Raw genomic sequence first — 23,890 nt, 5'->3', positions numbered from 1 at the left:
GCTACTGCTGAAAACATAAGAAGTAATGACAGGGCTTTTGCAAACTGATGTTGCTTACTATTATTTTATATGGGGAACTCACTTTTTCCCCCCATCCCAATCCCTCCACCCCAATTAAATAACACTTATCCCTATGCAAAAATGCCAAGTGCATTACATGATCATACAGTAAAAAGAATGGCGACGAAAGGCTACGATAAAGCAATCTATAACCAGGTACATTCATGTGCAAAAGACAGGTTAAGAATTTTTTTTCTCATTTTTCTATAAAAATAAAAGTAACATTACAAAATAGGGGAACATTACACTTGGAATAATAATACTATTAATAAAAAAAGATGATGTTCACCTTGTGTTAGTACATTGGTCAATCTTCAAATTTTGGTACAATTGTTTTAGTGTGCTCTGAAGCCTTTCCTTAAAGCCGTAGCCTTCACATTTGTTACTACAAGTGGAAGATGGGACACACAGCAATCTTGCTAATGCTTAAAGGGGGCTCTCAGGCTAAAAAGATTGATAAAAATAGGTCCACCGCCCAGCAGATGTTACTGGATTCAGTCAGCTCCATACTCTTTGTAGTGGCTGTACCAAGTCACTGCTACCAAGCTCTTATCCAAATGACTGGGAGATGATCTGCAGTAACTCAGTGTGACCACTAAGTCGATAACTGCTCCACATTTTATTCTCAGCTGCTTATCGTGGAAAACCCCTTTGAGGACTTATCTAGATGGCTTTGTGTGATTTGAGTAATACGGTCCATGGGACAGCCCGATTTCATAGCCTGGCTGTAGCCTGCATTAACTGAAGTCGCTGCCTTATGATCTCTTATGATCTGAAAGTTTTAGTCAGACGGAGTTCATGGTCCAATTTTTACAAATCATTGGAATATGGAACAGTAGACCTTTGAGTGGGATAAAAGTCACTGAATCTTAGACTACTTTGGGGCGAGTCCAGATGGGAAAATGTGTCTGTCTGAGGACCAGTTAACAAGGTCCATGTGACAGCCATCTAAATAAGCCCTTAAGGTTATCCAAGATCTTGACCCACTCTTGTAATACGTATAAAACTAGCATATGTGCCAAGATGACAATTTATTTTGCTTAGCCTTATAAGAGTTTGACAAAGGGCACAACTTTTTTTTGGAGATGCTTCATTTTTATTTTTCTTGCATGCCTTGGAATGATAGGCTTTGGTTTAAAGTGCCATGCTACACTATAGTAGGGATGCCAATTACAGACAGACATACATACATGGGTGAGTGTACAAAAAAATGTGCAACTGGAAAAGTTTGCAAAGAATTAAAAAAAAAAAAGTAAAAGAAAAAAAAATTACAGCAGTAAAGCAGTTACCAAGTCATAGCAGTATCTGCATGAACTGTAATATTTCCTATCTTCATTTTCACTTGAAAGGTCTTAGGCTCATTGACACAATATGGAGTGCAAAAATGTGCCATAAAAGGACAATATTGTTCTTTAATATCGCCCCCATCTCACTTATGCCCCCCCCCTTTTATTCCTACACACAATAATAATAATAAAAAAAAATTACTTACCTAACAATCTACCAGCTCTGGCTGGGGACCGGACACCACATCTACTGAAATCCAGACTGGTGATCGGTATCACTTTACATGAACATTACTACTATAACAGGTGACAATGCAGAGCTCCACTGGGGTGTGAACCTGCTGATGTCAGTGTTAAACAACTTCCCAAACCTTCAGACCACTGCTTAGCCGACAGTGCTACAAACCCTACAATCAAGTCTCAAACATCTGGTGTAGGTGGTCAGATGACTGAACCCTTCCAAATAAAGAATGGATTGAGTCGGATTTACATTTTTTTTTAATTGCCTTCCAATCGCTGGGAGGAAAGAAATAGGGATAAAAATTACAGTGGGATTTTAAAAGGAAAGCTAAAATAGACCCTGCACCTAGGACGGAGTCTCCTAATAACACTACACTACTGGGCACAATAGTCCAATAAAGTTCCCTTTACAATCTGGATGAATAGGTTTATAAAACAACTCATATTTAAGCCAACAGGGACACGTGTCAAAAAATGGGAAACCCTGTTTCTTAAAGAGAACCTGTCAGTAGAAATTTACCTAATAAACTACAGCCAGTATCTTGTCAAGTAGCTGAACATCTACCAGATTATGTTTCATTCATGTCCCATTGTGGTGGCATCATCCAAAAATTTTGAATTGAGTTGTGCTGAAGTCAAGCTCTCCCAGATTGTCCCTTCTGTTGTGACTGTTGGAAAGCTGGTTACTGATGTCCCTGGACGCAGGACCACCAATTACAGTGAATGGGGCATTCTTAGGAGCTTAACTTCAGAAAAAACTCTCCGCCTCCTTTACTTTCTACAAACAGTCATTTACATTACACTTTTGTATTTTCCAGATAATTACACCACACTGGGCCATGTAAAAAAAACATGAACTGAAAGATGTTACCTGTTTGACTACATACTGGTAGTGGATTATTAGGTAAATTTCTGCTGACAGATTCCCTTTAAAGAAAAAAGAATTACAAGCATCACCTTGGATGCAGTGGTGCCAAGTCTGAGCAAGTACCATATATACTCGAGTATAAGCCTAATTTTTCAACACAAAAAAATGTGCTGAAAACCCAAACTCGGCTTATATTCGAGTAAAAAAAATATAGGTTTTTGTGGTAAAATTAGGGGCCTCGGCTTATACTTGGGTCGGCTTATACTAAAGTTCATACGGGTAAGTAAGATTTTGCTTTTCGTAAGATAATATTCAAAATCATATATAATAAGATATAAGATCATTTACATGGAGCCTAGGCTTGTGACATGTTCCCTTTAAAATTGACATCATTATTATACTGTTCAAAATGGCCATCTAAGTGATGTGGAAGTGAAGAAAATCTAAGTCTTATAAAACCCCTTTTGCAGATGCCACCATGTTCCTCCAAGAAAATTGTAGGCAATAATTGCTTTCTTGCATAACACTAATGCCAAACATTGCATTGCAAAACAAAAATAATAATTAAAAAAAATATATATATATATTTTACCCCAATAGAATGTCAAATTAATTTACGAAGAACTGAAATATTTTCATGCTACCAAAAAAAAAAACAAAAAAAACCCCCAAAACACTTGTTCTAAACATTAAGGGTTTTCAGGACATTTAAAAACAAACAAAAAATCCTGTTTTGCTTACTTACATAAGAAATGTCATTAACAATCTAACAATTCATGAATGAGAAAAGTGCACACCACTATTCATTGGTCAAGATGTAGTGTTGCCTCATAAAGCTAAAAAGAGAAAAAAAAATTGCATTATTCTAGAAACCGAATGGATCACATTTATCAAAACCGACCGCCGAACCTCGAATCATTGCTATAGGAAACGAGGTGCGGTAGACGTTGATAAATAAGCGCCATTTCTTTGATTCAGCACTACCTTACCGTGTGTAATACATCTCTATGTAAATCACTGTGTCAGTGGTTCAGGTTTTTTTAACTAGATTTTTTTTTTCTATACCATAAAACTATAGTTTTTTTGGGTTTTTTTTGCCTTTGCTTGAAAATACTGGCTAGAGAGTGTGTGTGTGTGTCAGTCACAATTACACCTGCTAGATCTAGAAGCAGCTTTGCAAGCAAACCCTCATTTTTTTCTTGTTTTAAATCAAGCATGCTACAATAATAAAAACTATAGAAGTTACATACTTTGTTTTTTCACATATTCAACTTTACTAAAACCAATTAATCCGATATGTATTGTCAGTCTACAGCAAGATAAGAACTCTTGTTTGATGATTGACCTCACTGAGGCTATAATGCTGGTCCGGTTATTGGTCTCTTGTTTAAAATTGACCTTTTCACGGTTTTTAATTTAAAAATTCAAAAAAAAAAAAAAAAAAATTAAAATTATTCAAAACACGTTCACTTTTTGTATTATTGCACTATTAGCTATACCTTCTATTACTTCCTAACTACATCCAATTGCCCACACTTTCTCAATATTTAAAACCTATGAAATAAATAAAACATTGTTGATGGTGAAGTGTGACCAGGGAAGTGAGAAGAGTAACTTTATTATTATTTTTTTTAATGTTTTTCTTTTTCCCCCCTCTTATTTATGATATGCTCATTCTTCCTTTGTTCCTTTTGTGAGCGCATTCTCAAAATGTCGGCTGTGAGGCATTGTCCAACATAATGTATATGAATGTATGTATATAAAAATAATACATACATAGAAAAAATAATGGATGGATTGGATTGTTTTTTGTTTGCTTTTTTGTTGTTTTTTTCTTTGCAAATGTGAAATGAGAACTGGTTTTACATACAGACTTTTTTTTTTTTACCCCAAACATTCGTCAAACTTCTTTTGTGGTCATACAAACATAGTTTGTAATTCATAGGCTATAGAAAGTCCTGTACAAAGTCTGATGAACTTAGTGCCTAAAAATGAAGTCTGTGTGTTGTAATGAAAGGAAAACAAAAAAAGAAAAAAAAAAAAAAGTGAGACATCTAAGCATTTCCACTTGCAGAATACGAAAACTGGGGAAAGTGCGGCCTTCTTTCATTGTCAACAAATTCCAGATTTTCATCTGCAAAAGAAATAAGACACCATAATTAATACACACAGCAGCATCACTATAGGCACGGCTAATGATGTACTCAGAAAGGACTAGAGCAGACGAGAATCGGAAAAATTTGCGTCATTTTCTTGAGGGCTCTATTTTTACAACTTTAACTGTGCGCTCCAAAATGATGGTTCGGTACATTTACAGCTATATTAAAATTTACACAAGTTTTAGGTTTTAAATCGATTTAAAAAAAATAAAACCTTTTATACAAAATAAAATTTTGATTTTGCTCAATGAATTTAATTTTTTTCTCATTAAAAAAAAAAAATGTTTACAGTATTTTTAGACCACTTGGGGTACTTGAACCCTAGGGTGTCTGATCACTCACACCATATACTGTAATACTGCTGCTGCAGAGCATCTGTATCAGTCTCTTACACACAGATAGTTACTTGCAGGCTGTTACTCCCGGTTGTCTTGGCAACTGATCGTCGTACCCTGATGACATCACAGTTCATGCTTATTGAAACAAAGATGGCAGCACCGATGTGCAGCAAACCTTTAAATTCCCTAGGCACCTTTGCTAGAGGCGTTTAAATGCTAAGAAACAGGTGTAATGCAGCAAACCCATACTCCTCCGGCGTCAGGACGTTCAGGAACATCCAAATGCAGTATGGGGTTATAGGGGTTCCATGGCAATCGGAAGTTAGGCAGGATAGGTGCAGATTGATAGGGGACTCAGTGATGGGTCCCCCATGGATCATGAGAATGGGGGTCCATTGGCACTAACAAAAATAGCAGGGTTTGGCACTTGACTATCTCAGTCAGCTCCATAGAGCAGTTTGTGTGTGTGGTTCTTCTTCCTGCAGTGAGCAGTATATTTTATGAGGATTTAGGATTTTGCACACGGGCGAGTGTGATGTGTCCAGCTCACATCAGTCGCAGCGTGTGTTGGCTGCAATATCCAGTCCAAACATTGAGCAACTGGAACTGGCCTAGAAGCATATCAGTTCAGTTCCGGTAGTCAGGGTTTTAGATGGACCTTCCAACCAACACATGCTACGAGTTGGACGTATGACACTCACTTGTGTACAATGCGCCTTAGACGGACATGTCTTTAACTAATCTGCTTGGAACACAAGGCATGTTGCTTGACAAAGGGTCCTGTGGTGTCCTGTGGTGTTCCCCGCTGTGCGTTGTCCGACGATCATGGACTCCGGCGTGATTCACTAAGATCGTGCGCCCGATTTCCTGTATGTGTTGCTTCCTTGCTCACAAGAGTTCACACACTATGCTTGAATTGTGACTCTTGTGATCAGGAAAGAGCAACACGTGTTTTGCAGTTAAAAAAAATATAAAATATATGTTGCTTTTTCAGATTGCAAGCATTTTGGTCTTACTGCAACTGCGATCAGTAGAAGCTCATCCCTACACTGCACTTGAATAGTGTTTGTAAACACAATGCAAATGCAGTGTGTGAATCAAGCCTTAGGGTAGTTCCCATGGTCACCACCTGTGTCACCCCTTTCATCCTCCACAACTGTAAGCTCTTACGAGCAGGGCCCTCACTCCTGTTTCATCTGATTATAGGAGTATTCCAGGAATCCGTATAATTCATTTACAAATGGGTACTTAAAATATAAGCCAATATGTAATTAGTTATAAATTAAAATTTTGCTTCCCTTAGTAGAAAATGCTGTTGACATACTGTAATGAAGAATTAAAATGCTACTGGCCCTTTAATCAGTGCAGGTCATGGGCAGTCCTAGGCAGGTCATGTGATCACCACTATGCTTGGCTGTAGTTGGCTGGTTGCAGTGTATGGCCAGTGTTGTGGTAAGACTCATCTGAGTGGGGTAATGTGCAGTGATGGCAGTTACACATCATTACTATGGTAACAGAGAAGGACAGTATGTGACATCATCACTGGGAGCAGAGCATACGAGGGAGGAGCAGTTACTGAGAACTAGTTAGAGAGGCCATAAAATTTTGTGACTAATAAGTTTGAGTTTTGTAATATGCATCTATTTATATCCTCATGGGTTTTTGTAGGAGACGTTCATATTCCTGGAATACCCCTTTATGTTATTACTCTGTAATGTTATGTTTTATTTGTATATATGTATTCCATGATCTGTACAGCGCTGCGAAATATGATGGCACTATATAAAGATTATTGTTTATTATGGTGGATTTTGGTACAGATTATTCTGATCAAAATCTCCTCCATTCAGTTTTCTGCTCCAGAACAAAATTTTATGTGATTGGTCCATCAAATGACTAAACTCATTAGGTCAGACCCCATTTCAAGTATCAAATACCTACATCTTTCAGGGACTAAATGCCTTCCTATTGCTTTTAATAGGTCAGAATATTTGTTTTAATGCACCTATATATTTATATAATAAATAATAATAACAACAATAATAATAATAATAATATTATATATATATATATATATATATATATATATATATATATATATATATATATATATATATATACATATACATACACACATATATATATATATATATATATATATATATATATATATATTATAATAATAATATATACCGGTATAATAAAAATAAATTTTATGAAAATTTTGGATTGTTTGATCCTGTCCACGAGTGCGGATATACCCATTCCCCTGGTTGCTGACAAGAGAAACTTAAGTGCCATCTCTGATCCAGAGACTGTATGTAAATAGTTTAGTCACTAGAAATGTTATCAGGGTCTTTAACTCTCAGCTGTCACTGGATACAGGACAGGAAGTGGATTTACACAAACTGCTTAAATAAGGGAAATACACAGGAACAGATTTCTTCAATGAAGTAAAATACAATTTTGTTGAAAGTTTATTTACCGCTTAAAAAAACATCAAAACAGAAAAAAAAGAAAACTACACAAAAAGAAAATACATACAAATGTGTATGTTAAAGGGGGTTTATGATATAGAATAAGGAGTCTGCCACTTCCCCATGCATAGTATAGTCCTGTCCAGTCACTAAAGGCTTTCCCTATCCATGGGATCACAATGCACAATGTCCATTGTACCACAAGTGAATAAAGTGGAAAATTGTACACGTGTTCTGCTGCTCCATTCACTGTAAAGTTGTTCCATGTGCTTGCTCCATAAACACAATTGAGATGAATAGAGATTATGATTCAGATTCATTATTCATTCAGGGGTACAAAGAACCCCCCGCTCTCATGAGAAGTGGCTTGCCACCACAGGTACCTCCACCAAGAGGGGACAACTAGAGGTTACTCAGTGAAAGGGATTGTCCAGTCACTACAAATTTACCGATTTTTATTTTGGTTTTTAACCAGATAAAGACCAATATAGATATAGAGCACTACAAAGTAGGCCCTTTTGTGGGCGACTGCCCCGGCCACAAGCCGGAGGAAAAAAATGGTGCGGGCGACAGCAGCTGCTCCTAGAGGAAAAACAAAAAACTAAGTACTCACCTTCTGGCACTCCCCGCAGCTCCTCTTCTGTCTGCACCAGTAGCACTACCCAGCTCCATGCGCTTTGACGTCATAGTGTGCACAGCGGCAGAGCGTGTGGAGCTGGGTCGCACTACTGCTGAAGATAGAAAAGGGGCCTCAGGGAACACCGGATGGTGAGTAATTTTTTTTTTTAATGTACTGGGGCTACATATATACTGTTTGTGGGCTGCAGTGTGTTTCATACCTATATACTGGGGGTGGCAGTGTGTTAGACACCCATATGCTGGGGGCAGTGCACTGGATTTTTATCAGGTCTTAAAACTGAATATTAATTGTTTGGATTCTTTAGTTTTCTCCCTGTGGTTACCAGCGCAGCGCTCCTCGTCCTGCAGTGGTGATGCCTTAGTGGTATACAGCGTGTGATCAACGATATGTATACAGATGCATCATTAGACATATGTGTTTGTGTATAAGACGACCTGGTGTATAAGACGACCCCCCTACTTTCCTGTTAAAATATAGAGTTTAAGATATATTCGCCGTATAAGACTACCCCTTTTCCAACGCATACAAAACACCGGTAAAAAATAAAAAAAAAAACATTTGAATTTAACATGGTCCTTTTTTTAATTTAAATTCTTATGACATGCAGGTATATAGCAGGAAAACTGTCGCTCATAAACATAAGGCATACAACAACAACATTACCATCGTCCATTTTACTGTAAATGTTACCATATTGTGCAGCAAAGACTTACCGGCTATGGAGAGGGCTCAGCCCGTGAGCCCTCTCCATGCAGCGCGGCGTATAAGACGACCCCAGACAAGACAGAAGATTTTTCAGTCTTCAAAAGTCGTCTTATACGCCGGAATATACGGTATATGTGGATGGTATTTGATACTGTGGACCCTGTAATAAATATAGATTAATACAAAGGGGCACAGTATCTATTAAAAGGGGGGCTGCCTGTATTCATTCATTCATTCATTCATTCATTCATGGGGCTTGGTTCTAGTACTGTACTTATGTATTGGACTCCATACTGGTGTATTTATCTACCAACCTTTGTTCTGGTGAAATTATATATATAATATATATATAATTATATAGATATAGATATATATCTATATCTATATCGCTATATATATCTATATCTATATCGCTATAATAACAATTCATGACAGGTACCATATTATAATTTGAAAGACACTGTACATTTTAATTAAAGGGGAGATGCTGTATATGTTAGAATTAATTTGGGGGGAGCAAGTGTGATATTTCTGCATACACTATAATCCATAGATAAATGTGAGTTTCAATTTTTAATTTGTGTGGGGTTGTTTATGCTAATTAGACGCATTGTATATATTCTAATAATCTGGGGGGGGGGGGGGGGCAAGGGGCGATTTTTTTTTATTTTTTGGAGATTTCCCCTGTACCACAAATTACCTAGAAACTGCCCTGGTACATTGTCTGGTATTGGCTGAGCATTTGCAGGCTGTTACAGTAGAAAATTAAAATTTGCTTCTTTTAACATAGAATTTGTATTTGTGCTCATAACTTCATGTTCCACACTTAAAGTCTATTCCATTACTTTGAGAACTTGAAGTTGTGAGGTTCTGAAGGGAAAGTGCTAAACACGTGTTGTAACAGGCTGCATTCTGTTCTCCGGAGTGGGTGGCATCTGTAGTCTCTACATCTAACAACTTTATCCTGTGAAACATTATGCCACTTCTTGAAGTCTCGCATCTGGCATTGGGTCTTAATAACTTTTGATCAAGGACTGAATTTCTTGAATGACTGGAGTATGTCAGGAGTGGAGGGACATGGGTGTGAGCTGGCAACATTTTCAATAATAGGACACTTACAACCTACGCAGAGGAAGATGAAACCAACTGCTTTAGGACCCCTGCAGTCATCCATGTCTAGCCTTATACAAACTCTTGCTTCTCTATGATAATGGAGCCTACATGAAAGACTGAGTACCCTTCAATCACACAAGTAAGCCATGACATTTCCACTTGTCCCGTGCACTTGGGCTAATAGGATTGTCACCCTCTGTAAACCATGTAATGGAAATTTAGCCAGCTGCGGACCTGATCTGCATACTTTGAAGTACTAAAAGGCTCCCTTTGGTCAGTCTCCCAGATTCTGCTTGAAGGCCACTCCATACATACACTTACTTTACACATTCACATATTTAGGCTTTTTCTTCAAATAACTCTATGACCAACCACAGCGACGGTCAGTGGTGGTACAGGCAGTTCCCGGGTTACGTACAAGATAGGCTCTGCAGGTTTGTTCTGTAAGTCGGAACTTAAAGGAAACCTACCACTGCTCGCATAATAAAATCATGCGAGCAGACCACCCGGTAGGCTATTTAATACTGATGCCGACACATACTTTAGTTAGGCACGGCTACCTTTAGTTTTGCTTAAAAAAAAAAACCGATTAACTTACATATGTAAATAGCCCACCGGTGCTACCCTACGTCATCTTCGGAGGGGCGATGGCTTCCGATCTTCAAATATTCCCGCCTCCTTCCTTGTACCCGTCCTCCTTCAGGTACTGAGAGCCGTGACGTCACCAAGCTCTCGGCACGCGATAGGAGGACGGGTACAATGAAGGAGGCGGGAATATTTAAAGATCGAAAACCATCATCCTTCCGAAGATGACGTAGGGTAGCACCGGAGGACTATTTACATATGTAAGTTAATCGTTTTTTTTTTAGCTAAACTAACGATCGCCGTGCCTAACTAAAGTATGTGGCGGCATCAGTATTAAATAGCCTACTGGGTGGTCTGCTCGCATGATTTTATCATGCGAGCAGTGGTAGGTTTCCTTTAATTGTAACCAATAATTGAGGAGATAAGCTGTGACATCATCTATTGTCAGTAGTGATGTAATGATGGGTCAGTATTATCTATATAGAGGTCATTGTACAGGGAGGAGGAGATAAGCTGTGACATCTATTTTCAGCAGTGATGTAATGATGGGTCAGTGTTATCTATATAGAGGTCATTGTACAGGGAGGGGGAGTAGATAAGCTGTGACATCATCTATTGTCAGTAGTGATGTAATGATGGGTCAGTGTTATCTATATAGAGGTCATTGTACAGGGAGGGGGAGGATATAAGCTGTGACATCATCTATTGTCAGTAGTGATGTAATGATGGATCAGTGTTATCTATATAGAAGACATTGTACAGGGAGGGGGAGGAGATAAGCTGTGACATCATGTATTGTCAGTAGTGATGGAATGATGGGTCAGTGTTACCTATATAGAAGACATTGTACAGGGAGGGGGAGGGGATAAGCTGTGACATTATCTATTGTCAGTAGTGATGTAATGATGGGTCAGTGTTATCTATATAGAGGTCATTGTACAGGGAGGGCGTGGAGATAAGCTGTGACATCATCTATTGTCAGTAGTGATGTAATGATGGGTCAGTATTATCTATATAGAGGTCATTGTACAGGGAGGAGGAGATAAGCTGTGACATCTATTTTCAGCAGTGATGTAATGATGGGTCAGTGTTAACTATATAGAGGTCATTGTACAGGGAGGGGGAGGAGATAAGCTGTGACATCATCTATTGTTAGTAGTGATGTAATGATGGGTCAGTGCCATCTATATAGAGGACATTGTACAGGGAGGGGGAGGATATAAGCTGTGACATCATCTATTGTCTAGTGATGTAATGATGGGTCAGTGTTATCTATATAGAATACATTGTACAGGGAGTGGAAGGAGATAAGCTGTGACATCATCTATTGTCAGTAGTGATGTAATGATGGGTCAGTGTTATCTGTATAGAGGACATTGTACAGGGAGGGGGAGGAGATAAGCTGTGACATCATCTATTGTCAGTAGTGATGTAATGATGGGTCAGTGTTATCATAAAGCCATTTTCCTTTGAATTTGCAAGAGGACACTCAGTAGCTTCTTTTACAAAATATTCTACATTTTTCGAGTAACTCTTCATTTTGTGTAGTAAATGCTTTCTGCCTGTTGGTGGCACTGTGGTAATACTCAAAGTGGTTTTTCCATTCAGGAAATGTCCTTCTAACCAGACCAACAGCGGCAGGTCATAAAAGGTTACTTGCAGGGAATCTCCAACATTCAGTAGTTAAAACTAAATTTTAAAAAAGGCTGCTTTCTAAGCAAGGCACACGCTCGCCTTTTTGTGCCTGCCCAATATCAATAGCAGACTTTTAGTGTTACATAGCGGGCAGTGAATAGGGAACCATATAACATATAGCCAAGCTCAAGGCTGACAGACACTCTACAGAATAGGGGGCAAAGCAGAGGTGCCCTCTGACACCCATAGGCCTTACTTGGCGTATGGGAAGGAGATAAACCTTTCACATCTGCTATAAGTGTTACAGGATGGCTCATACAATTATTTATAGATGCAGATTTAAAGGGGGCGAGTAAAGGATTTCATAACAAACATGTCTTGGTTTCTTACAGGAAAAGTGTCACATTGTATATGGGTTATATCAGGTATTCATGTCCTATTCATAGGAATGAGCTGCACTACCTTTTATAACCTGCTTTTAGGTCTGTACAGTCAGTTTGGTTGCTAAAACATTTGTAGCCCCCCTCCCCCCACCTGAGCAGTAATAAAAGTATATAAATCTATGCATTATATAGTAAAGCCATTGTATGCTAAATACAACATCCAGTTATGTTCCATAAGTACCTTGGTCAGGAGGGGTAATTGTGATCATCTGCGCTGTAAATTCTTCATCAAAATACCTTGTATCTGTTTCTGACGTAACTTGTGGCTTAAAAGGTGGAACAAGCTAAATATATAAGGGAAGAAAGACAGCAAGTGTGAATGAACATGGTGATGGAATCCAGAACTAGACATCTGATGGTTGCAGTTTTCCCATATGGTCAATCAGAACCATCAACAAATTGTATCCAGAGGTAATGATCACACATCATACAGTACTTACTAGGGAGAAAAAGTTCTGTGTGATCTGTATTAGCAAAACATTTAGAAGGTTAAACAGAAAAAAACCTTTGACAAATATGTTCTTCTAGGACACTACTTAGGAATCCTTGTACGTTTGGCTGAAAAAACTTTCCATTTTTGCAAAAGTTTGATACCTCTTGACCATATTCACTACATCCATACGAAGGCAGTTGTGACCAGGGTCTCATTGATCCAACCTCATAAGCGAAATCACATAAAATTCTATGATATCAAGAAACTTTAACAAGAAGGTCTCTTTTCCCTCAACTTTGGCAATACCCGATCTTATATGCAAATTGTCTTTTTTTTGGCAGAATAGCTATTCTTTTTGAGACCTAGACAAGGGTCTGATTAAATATTAGATTAATGTATGGTATAAGAAATTTTTATTTTTTATAGGCATATTGAGGGTTTCTTAAAGGTGTAGGCACAATTTTACGAGTTATCACCCATCTATAGGATAGCCAAGTACAGAGCTCAGTTATCTCCAGCAGTCCAAAAGAATCCCCAGAATCCCCTGTACACCCAGATGCTTCATTAATAGGATAATAAACTGCTTTTAGAATGATTCTTCAACAACACATGTATCACAAAGTGACCTCCTGCTGGAACCCACAGACGTCAGCTCTACCAAAGGAGACGTTAAGGTCTATTGAAATCATTACAAGAATATTATAGGATTTATACATTGATAACCCATCCTTGGCTCAACATCAGATAACTGGGCACTCTACAACCAATTTTGCTAAAACTTTGAATTTCTGCACCCCACTATCCAAAGAATGGGTAATCAAAAATCAATCCTGAAATACCCCTTTCACCTGTCAATGTACAGAAGGACCTGGATAACCTTGATTGGTCTGTGAATCACAGAGATTACATAGACCGACCTATGATATATGATGCAAAGAGTCCCTTTGTCATGGTGGAACAGTAGCCTCGGACGAATGATTATAGAAGGGAAGCAGGGACTCCTTGTATCATATATCTCCTTGATGCTTGAGTCCCGTCCTCGGCACTCTGGATGGTCCGTGTAACCTGGTAAACACAAGGTCCAGGATTCGCAGAGCGCCCACGCTCCTCTGAAGGAGCCTTATGTAACCGCTCTCTGCCATCTTTTTCCATAGCAAGATACTGATTATTAAAGGGGCCTACACCCCAAATCATTCGCATAGTAGCAGAATTTTCCTTTGCATTGCAGTAGGTATATATTAACTGAATACCTACACATGACAAAGAATTAACATTTCATTATGGGGTTTTTTTTAAATAATTTGCAGCAAAAGTCTTTAGAATTGCAAGGCAATTTATTTAGTGCAGAACCACAAACCTGATGTGAACAGCGCAGTACTTTAGAAAGCTGTTATTTATAGAAGCGACAGCTTGCCACACACTCCAGCGGCCCCCCTGCTCTCACAGGCCTCTCCGTGCTGACTGCCAGGACTATGGTTTGCATTGTATCATAAATTTGGGACATTCTGCACCATCTTGGTATCTGGAATCCAGTGTGCACAAGCTGCACAGTCTCCACAGACTGTGCCAGGACGCTCCGCCCCCTTGCCAAGCATGTGTGTGCCAACACAGCTGCCATTAGCAGCAACAGCTGTGCTATTCTTCACCCTGGAGTGGGGGAGCCGCTTGTGATTGGGGTGGGGGGAGAGTATTTCAGTGCAGATGAGGTACAAACTATTCTGCTCCTGCTACAAGGACATTTTCTATGCAGAATTGTCGTTTCAATTTATTTAATACTTTTAACATTATTCTGTAAACTACGTTCTCCCTATAAGACATGTACAGTATATGCTTCAGATTTTTGGAACATGTTATTTCTTTTCTGTACTGAAAGGAGCCAATTCATATAACCACACTTACTTTTTTCTCATATACATCTTGCCATACAATTCCAGCAAAAAATTTGTGTTGCATGATTTCCTTGGCGTCGTCTGGTCCACCGCCTAACCTATACGCAGGAGAAGGAGCATCAACATAAAGTGGGGAAAACAAATAAAATGACATGGTTACAAGAGGAAATTAATGAATGACCTATAAGGGAACATGACACTTGTGCCTACCCAAAAAAGTCAATGGAGAGGTGGCTATAGCTTTTAGTGCTGAAGTCTACTGGCTATAGAGTGGAGCAATGTATGGGAATAATTAATATGCTTGGGAACATTGTCATTTTAGTGGGGACACCTTCTAGTGTCATATATGATCCTTACGGTAGTAGGAAAAAAGGACTATACTCCCGGCGCTTCTCCGATCCAAAAATGGTAGTTTTTATTTTGACATATAAAATCAAAAGTTAAAAATAGAAATAAAATATCAGACACCGCGTTTCGCGTCCTATTGCATGGACGCTTCCTCAGGTCTCTAGTGTCATGGTTTACATGGTCTGGTCTCCATTTGAGAAGTGATCATGTAATAAGACATTTTGCAGCATTTCAGCAATTGTCCTCATTTGCTTTCTGCACTTGGAAGGAAAAGCTTAAAATGTGGATGAGCTGCAATTCCAGACAAAGCCATGGCCAAAAGTGGCGCTGCTGCTACTTTTTAACTCCTAGAAGCTTTTTACATGACCTCCCACAATGCACTGCTTCCTGGCAACAGTACAGTGCAATATTGAGGTTTTTGACCAGATCATACTTGTGGTGGACTAAAATAAGGTAAGAACAAAGCTTTTCATTATTGTTGCTGGGAAAAGAACATTACACTACAAGAGAGACTTCAAAGCATAGGAGCGGGAAACCAGAGGCGTTCACTTTCTTACCTTTGTTTTGGGTCTTTCTTCAGTAAACCGGAGAGCAGCGATTTTGCTTCAGGTAATAAAGTGCGAGGGAATCTAATTTCTTCCATAAGGATGAGTTCAAAGAGTTTCTCGTGGTCCTGGTTGTAGAAGGGAAGTCGGCCACACATCATTTCATACATGACTACACCCAAACCCCACCAGTCCACTGCCCGACCATAGTCATTATCTTCTAGTACCTGTAGAAAGAGCACATAATATGTTAATTCTTTACCTATGTATCCTGCAGGAAACATATGTTATCCATCACAATCTCAAAAAGACTTGAGGATGATGAAGGGCACTACAGCCTTGCAGCGCTGGAGTCCTGGGTTCAACACCTGAAAAGATTTTGTGTGTTCTCTCCGTGTTTGTGTGGATTTCCTCCGGTTTCCTCCCACACTTCAAAACATACTAGTCGGTTGATTAGATTGTGAGCCCCATTGGGGATGGGGACTGATTTGGTAAGTTCTGTGCACCCCTGCGGAATATGTATGCGCTATATAAACAAAGGTAAATAAAGTTATTATTCTAATTCTTATTAAGGGGAGGACGTAGCTAGTGCAAGAGAAAAGTAGGGAGGTTGTGATAAGCCACCATATTGAAAATGAAAGAAGTAACCCAATTGTCTAGGGAACACTTCTGTGTTTCTTTCAGTGGACATACAAGAAGATGAACCCAACCTCTAAAATCAGCTCTACAAGCACAATGATCTGGTCTATGGCTCTGTATGTCTGTGGAGTTGATGTAACTTATCTCACTGTTTAATTTTAGAAGCTTTTAATAAAAGGGAAGCTATGCCTGTACCCATTAACCGGCCTCTCTCTTCCCACAACAACTACTTGTGTAACCATCTAAAAACCTCATGGCTCCAGCTGCCCTCACCCAGGAAACAATATTTAAAGATGACCTTTTCCCACCTCCATCAACTCTAACTTATTGCACCCTTTACTAGTTGCCCCTCCACAAATTCTCAGTGAGTTGTAATTTTTAGCCTTTACTGTCCGTAAGTCAACAATATCTTTACGTCCGAATTTTTATGTCAGATGGGCGGAGCCAGGCTGCAGCACCCTTCAGATAGAAGAGAGCTTTATTAGCTACTCCAATAGTGGTCATGGGCTTGGCCCAATTCATTGTCCAGATCAAAAAATAATGATATTGATTTCTTGGGGAAAGTAGGGTTCCCATCATTGAAGGGACCCTGTCACCACATTTTTCACAAATACAGCTAATGGCAGGTTCCTATAGAGCCATAGTAACTATCAGAAACCTTTATTTTAGCCATAAATTGTTTACCTCAGATTTCCATAAAATCAGAATTCTAAACTTGCCTGGTATCTGAGGAGCTAAAGAGCAAGCCGAGGGGCATGGCCAAATGTCATGTGACCAGGGTGACATAATCACAGGTCCTTTGGCTTCTTAACATTAGCAAACTGTACCCTATGTACATATCCAACCACATAAAAAAAATCACAGCAGCCTGCATGGACTTTTACTCCTCTCCATGCAGGCTGTTGTGATTTCATGTGATATCATAATGATATGCTGTGATTTCATGCTTGGTGAGATATATGCTTGGTGTACAGTTTGCTAATGTTATGAGGTTAAAGGACCTGCGATGATGTCACCCTGCTCACATGACATTACTGCTGCATACAGAGAAAGAAGGGGATGAGCTGCTGGATTTAGCCAGAGGAGGCCATGCCCACTTTAACTCGCTATAGACATCCCTGGGTACCAGGTAAAACGATAAAGTTTAATACATGAGAGGGTAACAATTTTTAGCTAAAAGAATGGTGTCAGTTACTAGGACTCTATGGAAACCTGCCACTAGCTATATTTGTGAAAAATGTGGTGACAGGTTCTCTTAAAATTAACTCTTGTATGGCGTGTCATCCATTGCAATTATATGCAAAGCTACTGTAGAAGTTTTTAACAACAGGACATGGTTACCTGTAAACTTTTGTTTCTTGAACCTAGTAGTAGCCCATGAGAGTGATGTCGTCACACAGTAAAACAAAAGGAAATGCAATGATTGGTCATTTTGCCCTGTTTATGGTCAGCGTAATTTTTCCCTGATCTGATGAGATTTTGATACATTTCCTTTAAAGGGATTGTCTACTGTCCCTATGTCCTTGTAGCATATATACAGGTTTTTTTTTCCCCTTACAGTCAATGATATGTTTAAAAGACGTCCATTAAATATTGCATATTACTTAGCTCGTCCGACCCACTGCAGGGGAAAAATTTGACCAAAATGCAAGATAACACCTGAATGATCTGATTGATGGAAGTTCCAGACCTAGAAGATGGATCACCAGGCCATAGGCGGTGATTGAAATCATTTTTGTGGGCAAATATAATTATTCATATACTACAAAACCATAAGTAACAAACCCAAACATTTTATAGGATAATTACAAATTCTCTGTAACATACAATACATTGTAAATCCATATATGAACATCTTTAAGATCAGGCTAATCTTCATTAGTATAAACAATATTTTAAAAAAACTTTTATTTTTTATTTTTTTTTTAACTTCTCTGCTTCATTTTAACATTTAATTTATTGCATTTGGTGCTTTGCGTCTCGGCACATGTTCATAGCGTTCTGCCAGTCTCTACTGATAAGCACTTAAAAAAGGGATTATGGCCCATTAATTGTATTACAAGATTGTTAATGGCTTCTAAATTCACGTTACTGTAGTAAACACAGCTAATGACGGCCCGTTCTGTTGGAGATTGCACTTCCCTCTCTTCAATGGATCCCTTGATGGAGTTAAACAGCAAGGAAAATAAATTTCTGGCTGAATGAAAAAAAAAAAATGACAAATGGGATTAAAATAGGAAAATCCCAATTAATATGGAGGATCCTTTTAATAGGGGTTTCGTGTAGAGGGCACATTGAACTTTACACTGAGGTGGTGGTGGTAGGGAGTGTACGGTAGTGATCTGAGGTCCCGCAGTATGGATGCAAAAGCCAAAAGCTGGCAGGTATTAGGTTACTCCACTAAGGTCTATTTACAGCAGCTATTGCCGTATGATTCACAGCGAACGACAGCTGGCGCTGCAGCTGCCCCATATATGTACAAGGCTAGCACAGCTGCCGGTCTGCCAGGAGCCAGCCTCATCCTTTACCAGAAAGCTCAGGAGTTCATGATCTCCCAGACACTGGCCGGCTTCATCATAGCACTTATCATGGATGGAGCAATGGCCCATACACAGGGAAACTATTCAAATCAGACTGTTACCTATAGGTATTTCCTAGGTTATGTCCCTAGGAAAGCTGGGTAGAAAGCAAAATGACTTATTAGGCATTTTAACATGTAGGTCACAATATACAGATATATAGCCAATCCTGTTCTGCACAACGTAAAAAATATGCCATTCAGGAGTCTGGAAAAGTTGGATGACAAGACTATGATCAGGAGGTATAGTGACATGTATAATATAACACAGTTCAAAAGTTTTTCCTTTTATGGGGGGCATTGTAGGGTCACTCCTTTAAGGTTATCAGCATCAGATTCTGGCTTTACCCAGAACGCAAGCTATAAATGCAGGGCCAGGAGCCAACAGAGAGCAATCGTGTTATGTGAAAACAGCTCGACAGAAAATGGAAAGACACAAAGCAAACTTCCTGGTCTTTTCTGCTTCTGGGGCAGGACAATGTATAAGGAAATAAGCAGCAAGTCCACTCCATAGGCCATTACCTGATAGAGCAGTCAGCATGTTCCATATCCAGGATCATTGCGGTGTCATATGAGGAGTGTATAGAAATGGGGCCACTAGCAAATCAGGCATACCCCCCTATCAACATTTGCCATAATGGGTATGGAGTGAAGCTTGCCCTCTTCTTCCTGGCCTTTTTTTTGGCTGGTTCTACTGCCCTCCCTGCAGAAAATGAGTTTCTTTCTATAAGCTTATATAGATCAATGGATCAAACACCTATTTATGGTTATCCAGAGGCATAACTTAAAGGGATTGGCCACATATAGCAAACCCTAACAGTGTAAGTATTAGACCGTGATAGTCACCCATATTATACTTACCCTGATAAAGTTTTCCAGGAGTTGTGGGTCCCCTCCAACCACTAATAAGCGAGTGGTTACGATGATGGACATACATACAGTAATGACTGCACAATGGCCATCAGAAGGCAGCAGGACACAAGACATCAAAGGAAGTCAGAGTCCTGCTGCCGTGAGGGTCACATGACTGGTGACTCCCAGTGGTGAATGGTAAACTTTAAACACGGTAAGTATAATATAGGTGATATATAGGTGATATATAGGTATAATATACTTATCATATTAATGGGCCCCAATGCAAAATCTATGCCTTGTCCCCAATTTATTATGTCTCAGATTCAGCTGAACAGTTATCCATTTGTCTGTTTCACTGTCCTGAAATAATGGTCTCCGATTTTAATTGTATCTGCGTTCTCAAGTGACAAAGGGAGCCATCAGTTCCCGGCTCCACCAGTCTTCCCTGCTGCTGCTATGTGTGGCTCTGCGGTGGCCAGAGCAGCAATGGCAGAGAAAAGCAGGAACCTAAAAGAGGTGAATATCATTTTGCCTTTTCATTTTAATGGGGCATTTATCTACTAGGCTGGCTACAGGAAAAGGGTATTATACAGTGTATAAGGGCCATATACATTACACTACGTGGGGGCCATTAAGGAGGTTATATATTGTGAGCACATTCGGGGTGTGGACAGGATAAGGTGTATGAAAATTTTCCACATTGCCACAACTTCTCTCCCCATTTCTGCATTATTACATATGCCTTATGGTCCAAGGCCCTTTGTACGCCTTAAAGTTATGCTACTAATGTTACCACATGAAGGAAGGACTTCCTACTACTTCCTTAGAGGGAAGTCATCAGAAATTGGATACCCCTACCAGCATGTTGTCAAGCAACTGAACAGCTTCTAGATGATGTTTCTTTTACCTGGTGTGGTGGCATCATCCAAAGAATCAACTTTAAATAAAGATGTAAATTGGTTTTATGAAGTCAAGGAGGCGGAGAGTTTACCACTGAATCCAAGCTTTCCCTGCCCTAGAACACCCCCTTCAGGTGATCTGGTCAATGATGCTCCAGGATGCAGAACCGTAATTACAGTGAAGTCTGGCACATGATGTCACTGACAAGGGGAGAGGTGAGCTTGACTTCAGTGTTAAGCTCTCCACCTCCATGACTTTATACAACCAATTAACATATCACTTTGAGTTAATTTCCAGGAGGAGGCAACCAAGCTGGGCCATGAAACAAACATGATCTAGAAGCTGTCCAGCTGCTTGACAACATACTGGTTTCTTAAACCCATTTCTGATGACAGGTTCCCTTTAAAGCAACATTTCACTTTATAAATACTCTGTGCAAGCTCCTGTCTTCTGTTATCAGCCACTTCTATTACTATTTTGTGTTCTTTAAAACATTAACACAATGAACAAGACTCGCCAGATGTGTGACCACAGGTTCATTCTGCTATATCCAAATTCTATACAGGCCAGGTCATGTGGAAGCACAATATACTCTGCAACAGAGTATTCCCACACATGTACAGATGGTTACTTCAGTTCAGCGACCAAAAGTCCGCTCACATATGCCAACTTCTATACACTTCATATCAGGAATTCCAAAATTTATTGAAATGGGTTTTCCCACAAGTATTCACCATACATTCCTGATCTAGGAGACCTCTACTTATCCTAAGAATAGGGTGCCTTGTCTCCAAACTATAATAAAGATCAGACCATACAGTAGATCTAATTATTTGTTGGTAATCCTATGAGATTTACAATGGAATACCAATCCTACACATTTCGTACGTAGTTATCTTGAGAACTCTTATTTATTTGGCGAATGAAAACCTATGACCCCCTTCGCCAATTCCAAATGCCCACTTTTCCCATAATTGAAGATATGACAAAAGCCAAGATCTGTCCCACTCAAGCAAGGCCAGCAAGTCATATGTTCACTTCCCTGTAACCTGAATAGTCAACGTTGTGTCCCTACTAGATAGGGAAGAAGTTGTCATTACAGCCACAGCTTCCATTTACTTTTGTGGGGAGCAGTGGTTGCAGTTGCATTTTCCACACTGAACACATATAGTGAATGGCTAGGTCTCCGATTCAAATGCAAAAAGTTGATCTATACAGGGGATGGATGTTGCCCCCCCCCTCCCCCCACTGCCCAGCTACTGATGGTCTTTCCAGAGTCAACCCTTAGAACAGAGCTGTGCATTTACAAAGTTAAGCCCCATGCATTCCAATTGGCAATACGGCCATCCATGTGCATGGCAGTATTGGCCACCGTACCGTACCATACCATAAGCGAGTCATATAAAAATATAGAGCATGTCCTATTTTCCACTGTATTTCCGCTCCATACGGCCCATAGAAGTCAACGGGAACATATAAAATACGGGCCAATTATGGCTGTGCACCATATGCTGCAATATATATGTGCAGTATCCAGAACTAGTGGGAGGTGCATTCTGTCAGCCAGCCATCATCTGCCAGCCCATCGTATTTTACACCGACACGGTACGGATATGGTGCCATACATACTGTCGCAATACGTCCCGTATTTACGCATTTACGGCCAAAACAGAAAAGACCATACGGTTGTGTGCATGAGGCCATACTATTTATTTTACTTCTGGCATCTATATGATGTGCATTCAGTCTTATTATCAGCAGAAAGCTTTCAGGACCTGGCCACTCGCGCCCCCCTCCCCTCCCCGGTTAGTTAAAAAATCCAGAGCTTTTTTTCATTTTATATGCAAGTCACTGATTAAGGGCTTTTTTTTCTTTTTTTGCATTTTTGGTGGTTTCCATTTGGTTTCAAGCCTCCACTGATGGCTGGTTGAGGGCTTATTTTTTGCTTGATGTTTGGCTATTTGCATCTGTAACATTTGAGGACATGTGCGACTAATCACTTTATCACACTCTCAATTTTAGGAGAGTGAAACAAAAACTAAAACGCAAGATGGACAAAAGGTCCTTGTTCATCATTTGCTATACTACCTTCGGTTTCACTTCTGCTATTGCAACAAAAAGAAAAAAACACACCGTCTGCTGGGCTGGTTTTACATTATTTGATATTGGAAAGGGGATGGACCTTGCCAAACACAGGTGTAAGCCAAGCCGTATACCTCTATATAAAACCAACCAATACCAATACACCAGTATCATGGTTAGGTTTACGGCCATTACTTCGCTCTGTACCAAGATGAGGGCACAGATGCTTTAGTAAAACCAAAGAACAAATTTCCTCTATTATTTATTGTCCCAATAAATACATTTTTATAAAAAAAAAACTTAAGTGGCATCTACAACTAAATCCATACATGAAGACCCTTGAGTTGTGCAACTCACCCAAACCACTGTTCAAATAAAACTAGAATAATCAAGGAGAAATATCACATCTTCTATCACACACAGTGGAGGGGGATTGGTTTGATGTGCACATTTTATGTCCTGTTGGTGAAGAAGAGTCAAAGAAGGTCACTTATTTCTTGTATTCTAGATGGTTTGAAATACCCTCAACTTGTGGTAGAAAATACAGCATTGCACATCCTGTTGTTCCTTGTTCACCAAGAGAATCCGGGAACCTTAACGAAGATTGACATCAGTAGCAAAAGGGGGAGGGGGTAGGTAGTACTATGCTTTACACAAGTTTTGTATTATTGTACAGAGCCATCTAGGTAGAGCTGGAATGAAGGTTACTGCAAGACGACTAACGCATTGAAACCGTATTAGGGCACCTGTGTAAAATTGTATAGATACCCTTCTGTGCTGAATCTGCGGTGCTCCAGCTGTTATGTGTCCTGCCAGGAAATACAGAGAGTTCTAGGCTTGTAACAGCTGGCAGAATCCACATTATACATAAGTTCTGTATATAACCACGTAGTCAGCATGAGTAATATTGGGCAACCCAAGCCCCCTACAACACAACGAATGCACATCTGCTGTAATGAAAGACTAACCATAGTTTATTAAAAACTGATAAACCCCCCACCACCAATCCCCTAAAGCCCTCACTTACAACATACATAGAGACACTCTGCCAATTGTGACAACGCGACTCCAT

The 23,890-nt window shown here is 39.5% G+C and overlaps 1 protein-coding gene across 4 annotated transcripts in view; it reads right to left on the bottom strand.

The window, feature by feature from the left end:
- Positions 1 to 4,092: 4,092 nt before the first annotated feature.
- Positions 4,093 to 23,890, bottom strand: part of LOC140069790 (RAC-alpha serine/threonine-protein kinase) — an 85,860-nt gene continuing 66,062 nt past the window's right edge. For all 4 annotated transcript variants that reach the window (XM_072115892.1, XM_072115891.1, XM_072115894.1 and 1 more), the window contains 4 exons: positions 15,777 to 15,991; positions 14,882 to 14,969; positions 12,731 to 12,833; positions 4,093 to 4,588 (listed from right to left, as the gene is read on the bottom strand). In XM_072115892.1, coding sequence (XP_071971993.1) covers positions 4,509 to 4,588; positions 12,731 to 12,833; positions 14,882 to 14,969; positions 15,777 to 15,991 — 486 coding nt within the window. In that variant the 3' untranslated portion in view covers positions 4,093 to 4,508. The remainder of the gene's footprint in view (positions 4,589 to 12,730; positions 12,834 to 14,881; positions 14,970 to 15,776; positions 15,992 to 23,890) is intronic.

The sequence above is a fragment of the Engystomops pustulosus genome, chromosome 7, assembly GCF_040894005.1.
Source record: "Engystomops pustulosus chromosome 7, aEngPut4.maternal, whole genome shotgun sequence".
Classification (NCBI taxonomy): domain Eukaryota; kingdom Metazoa; phylum Chordata; class Amphibia; order Anura; family Leptodactylidae; genus Engystomops; species Engystomops pustulosus.
The sequence above is the reverse complement of the archived record's forward strand: the minus strand, read 5'-3'. Positions and strand labels throughout refer to the sequence as shown.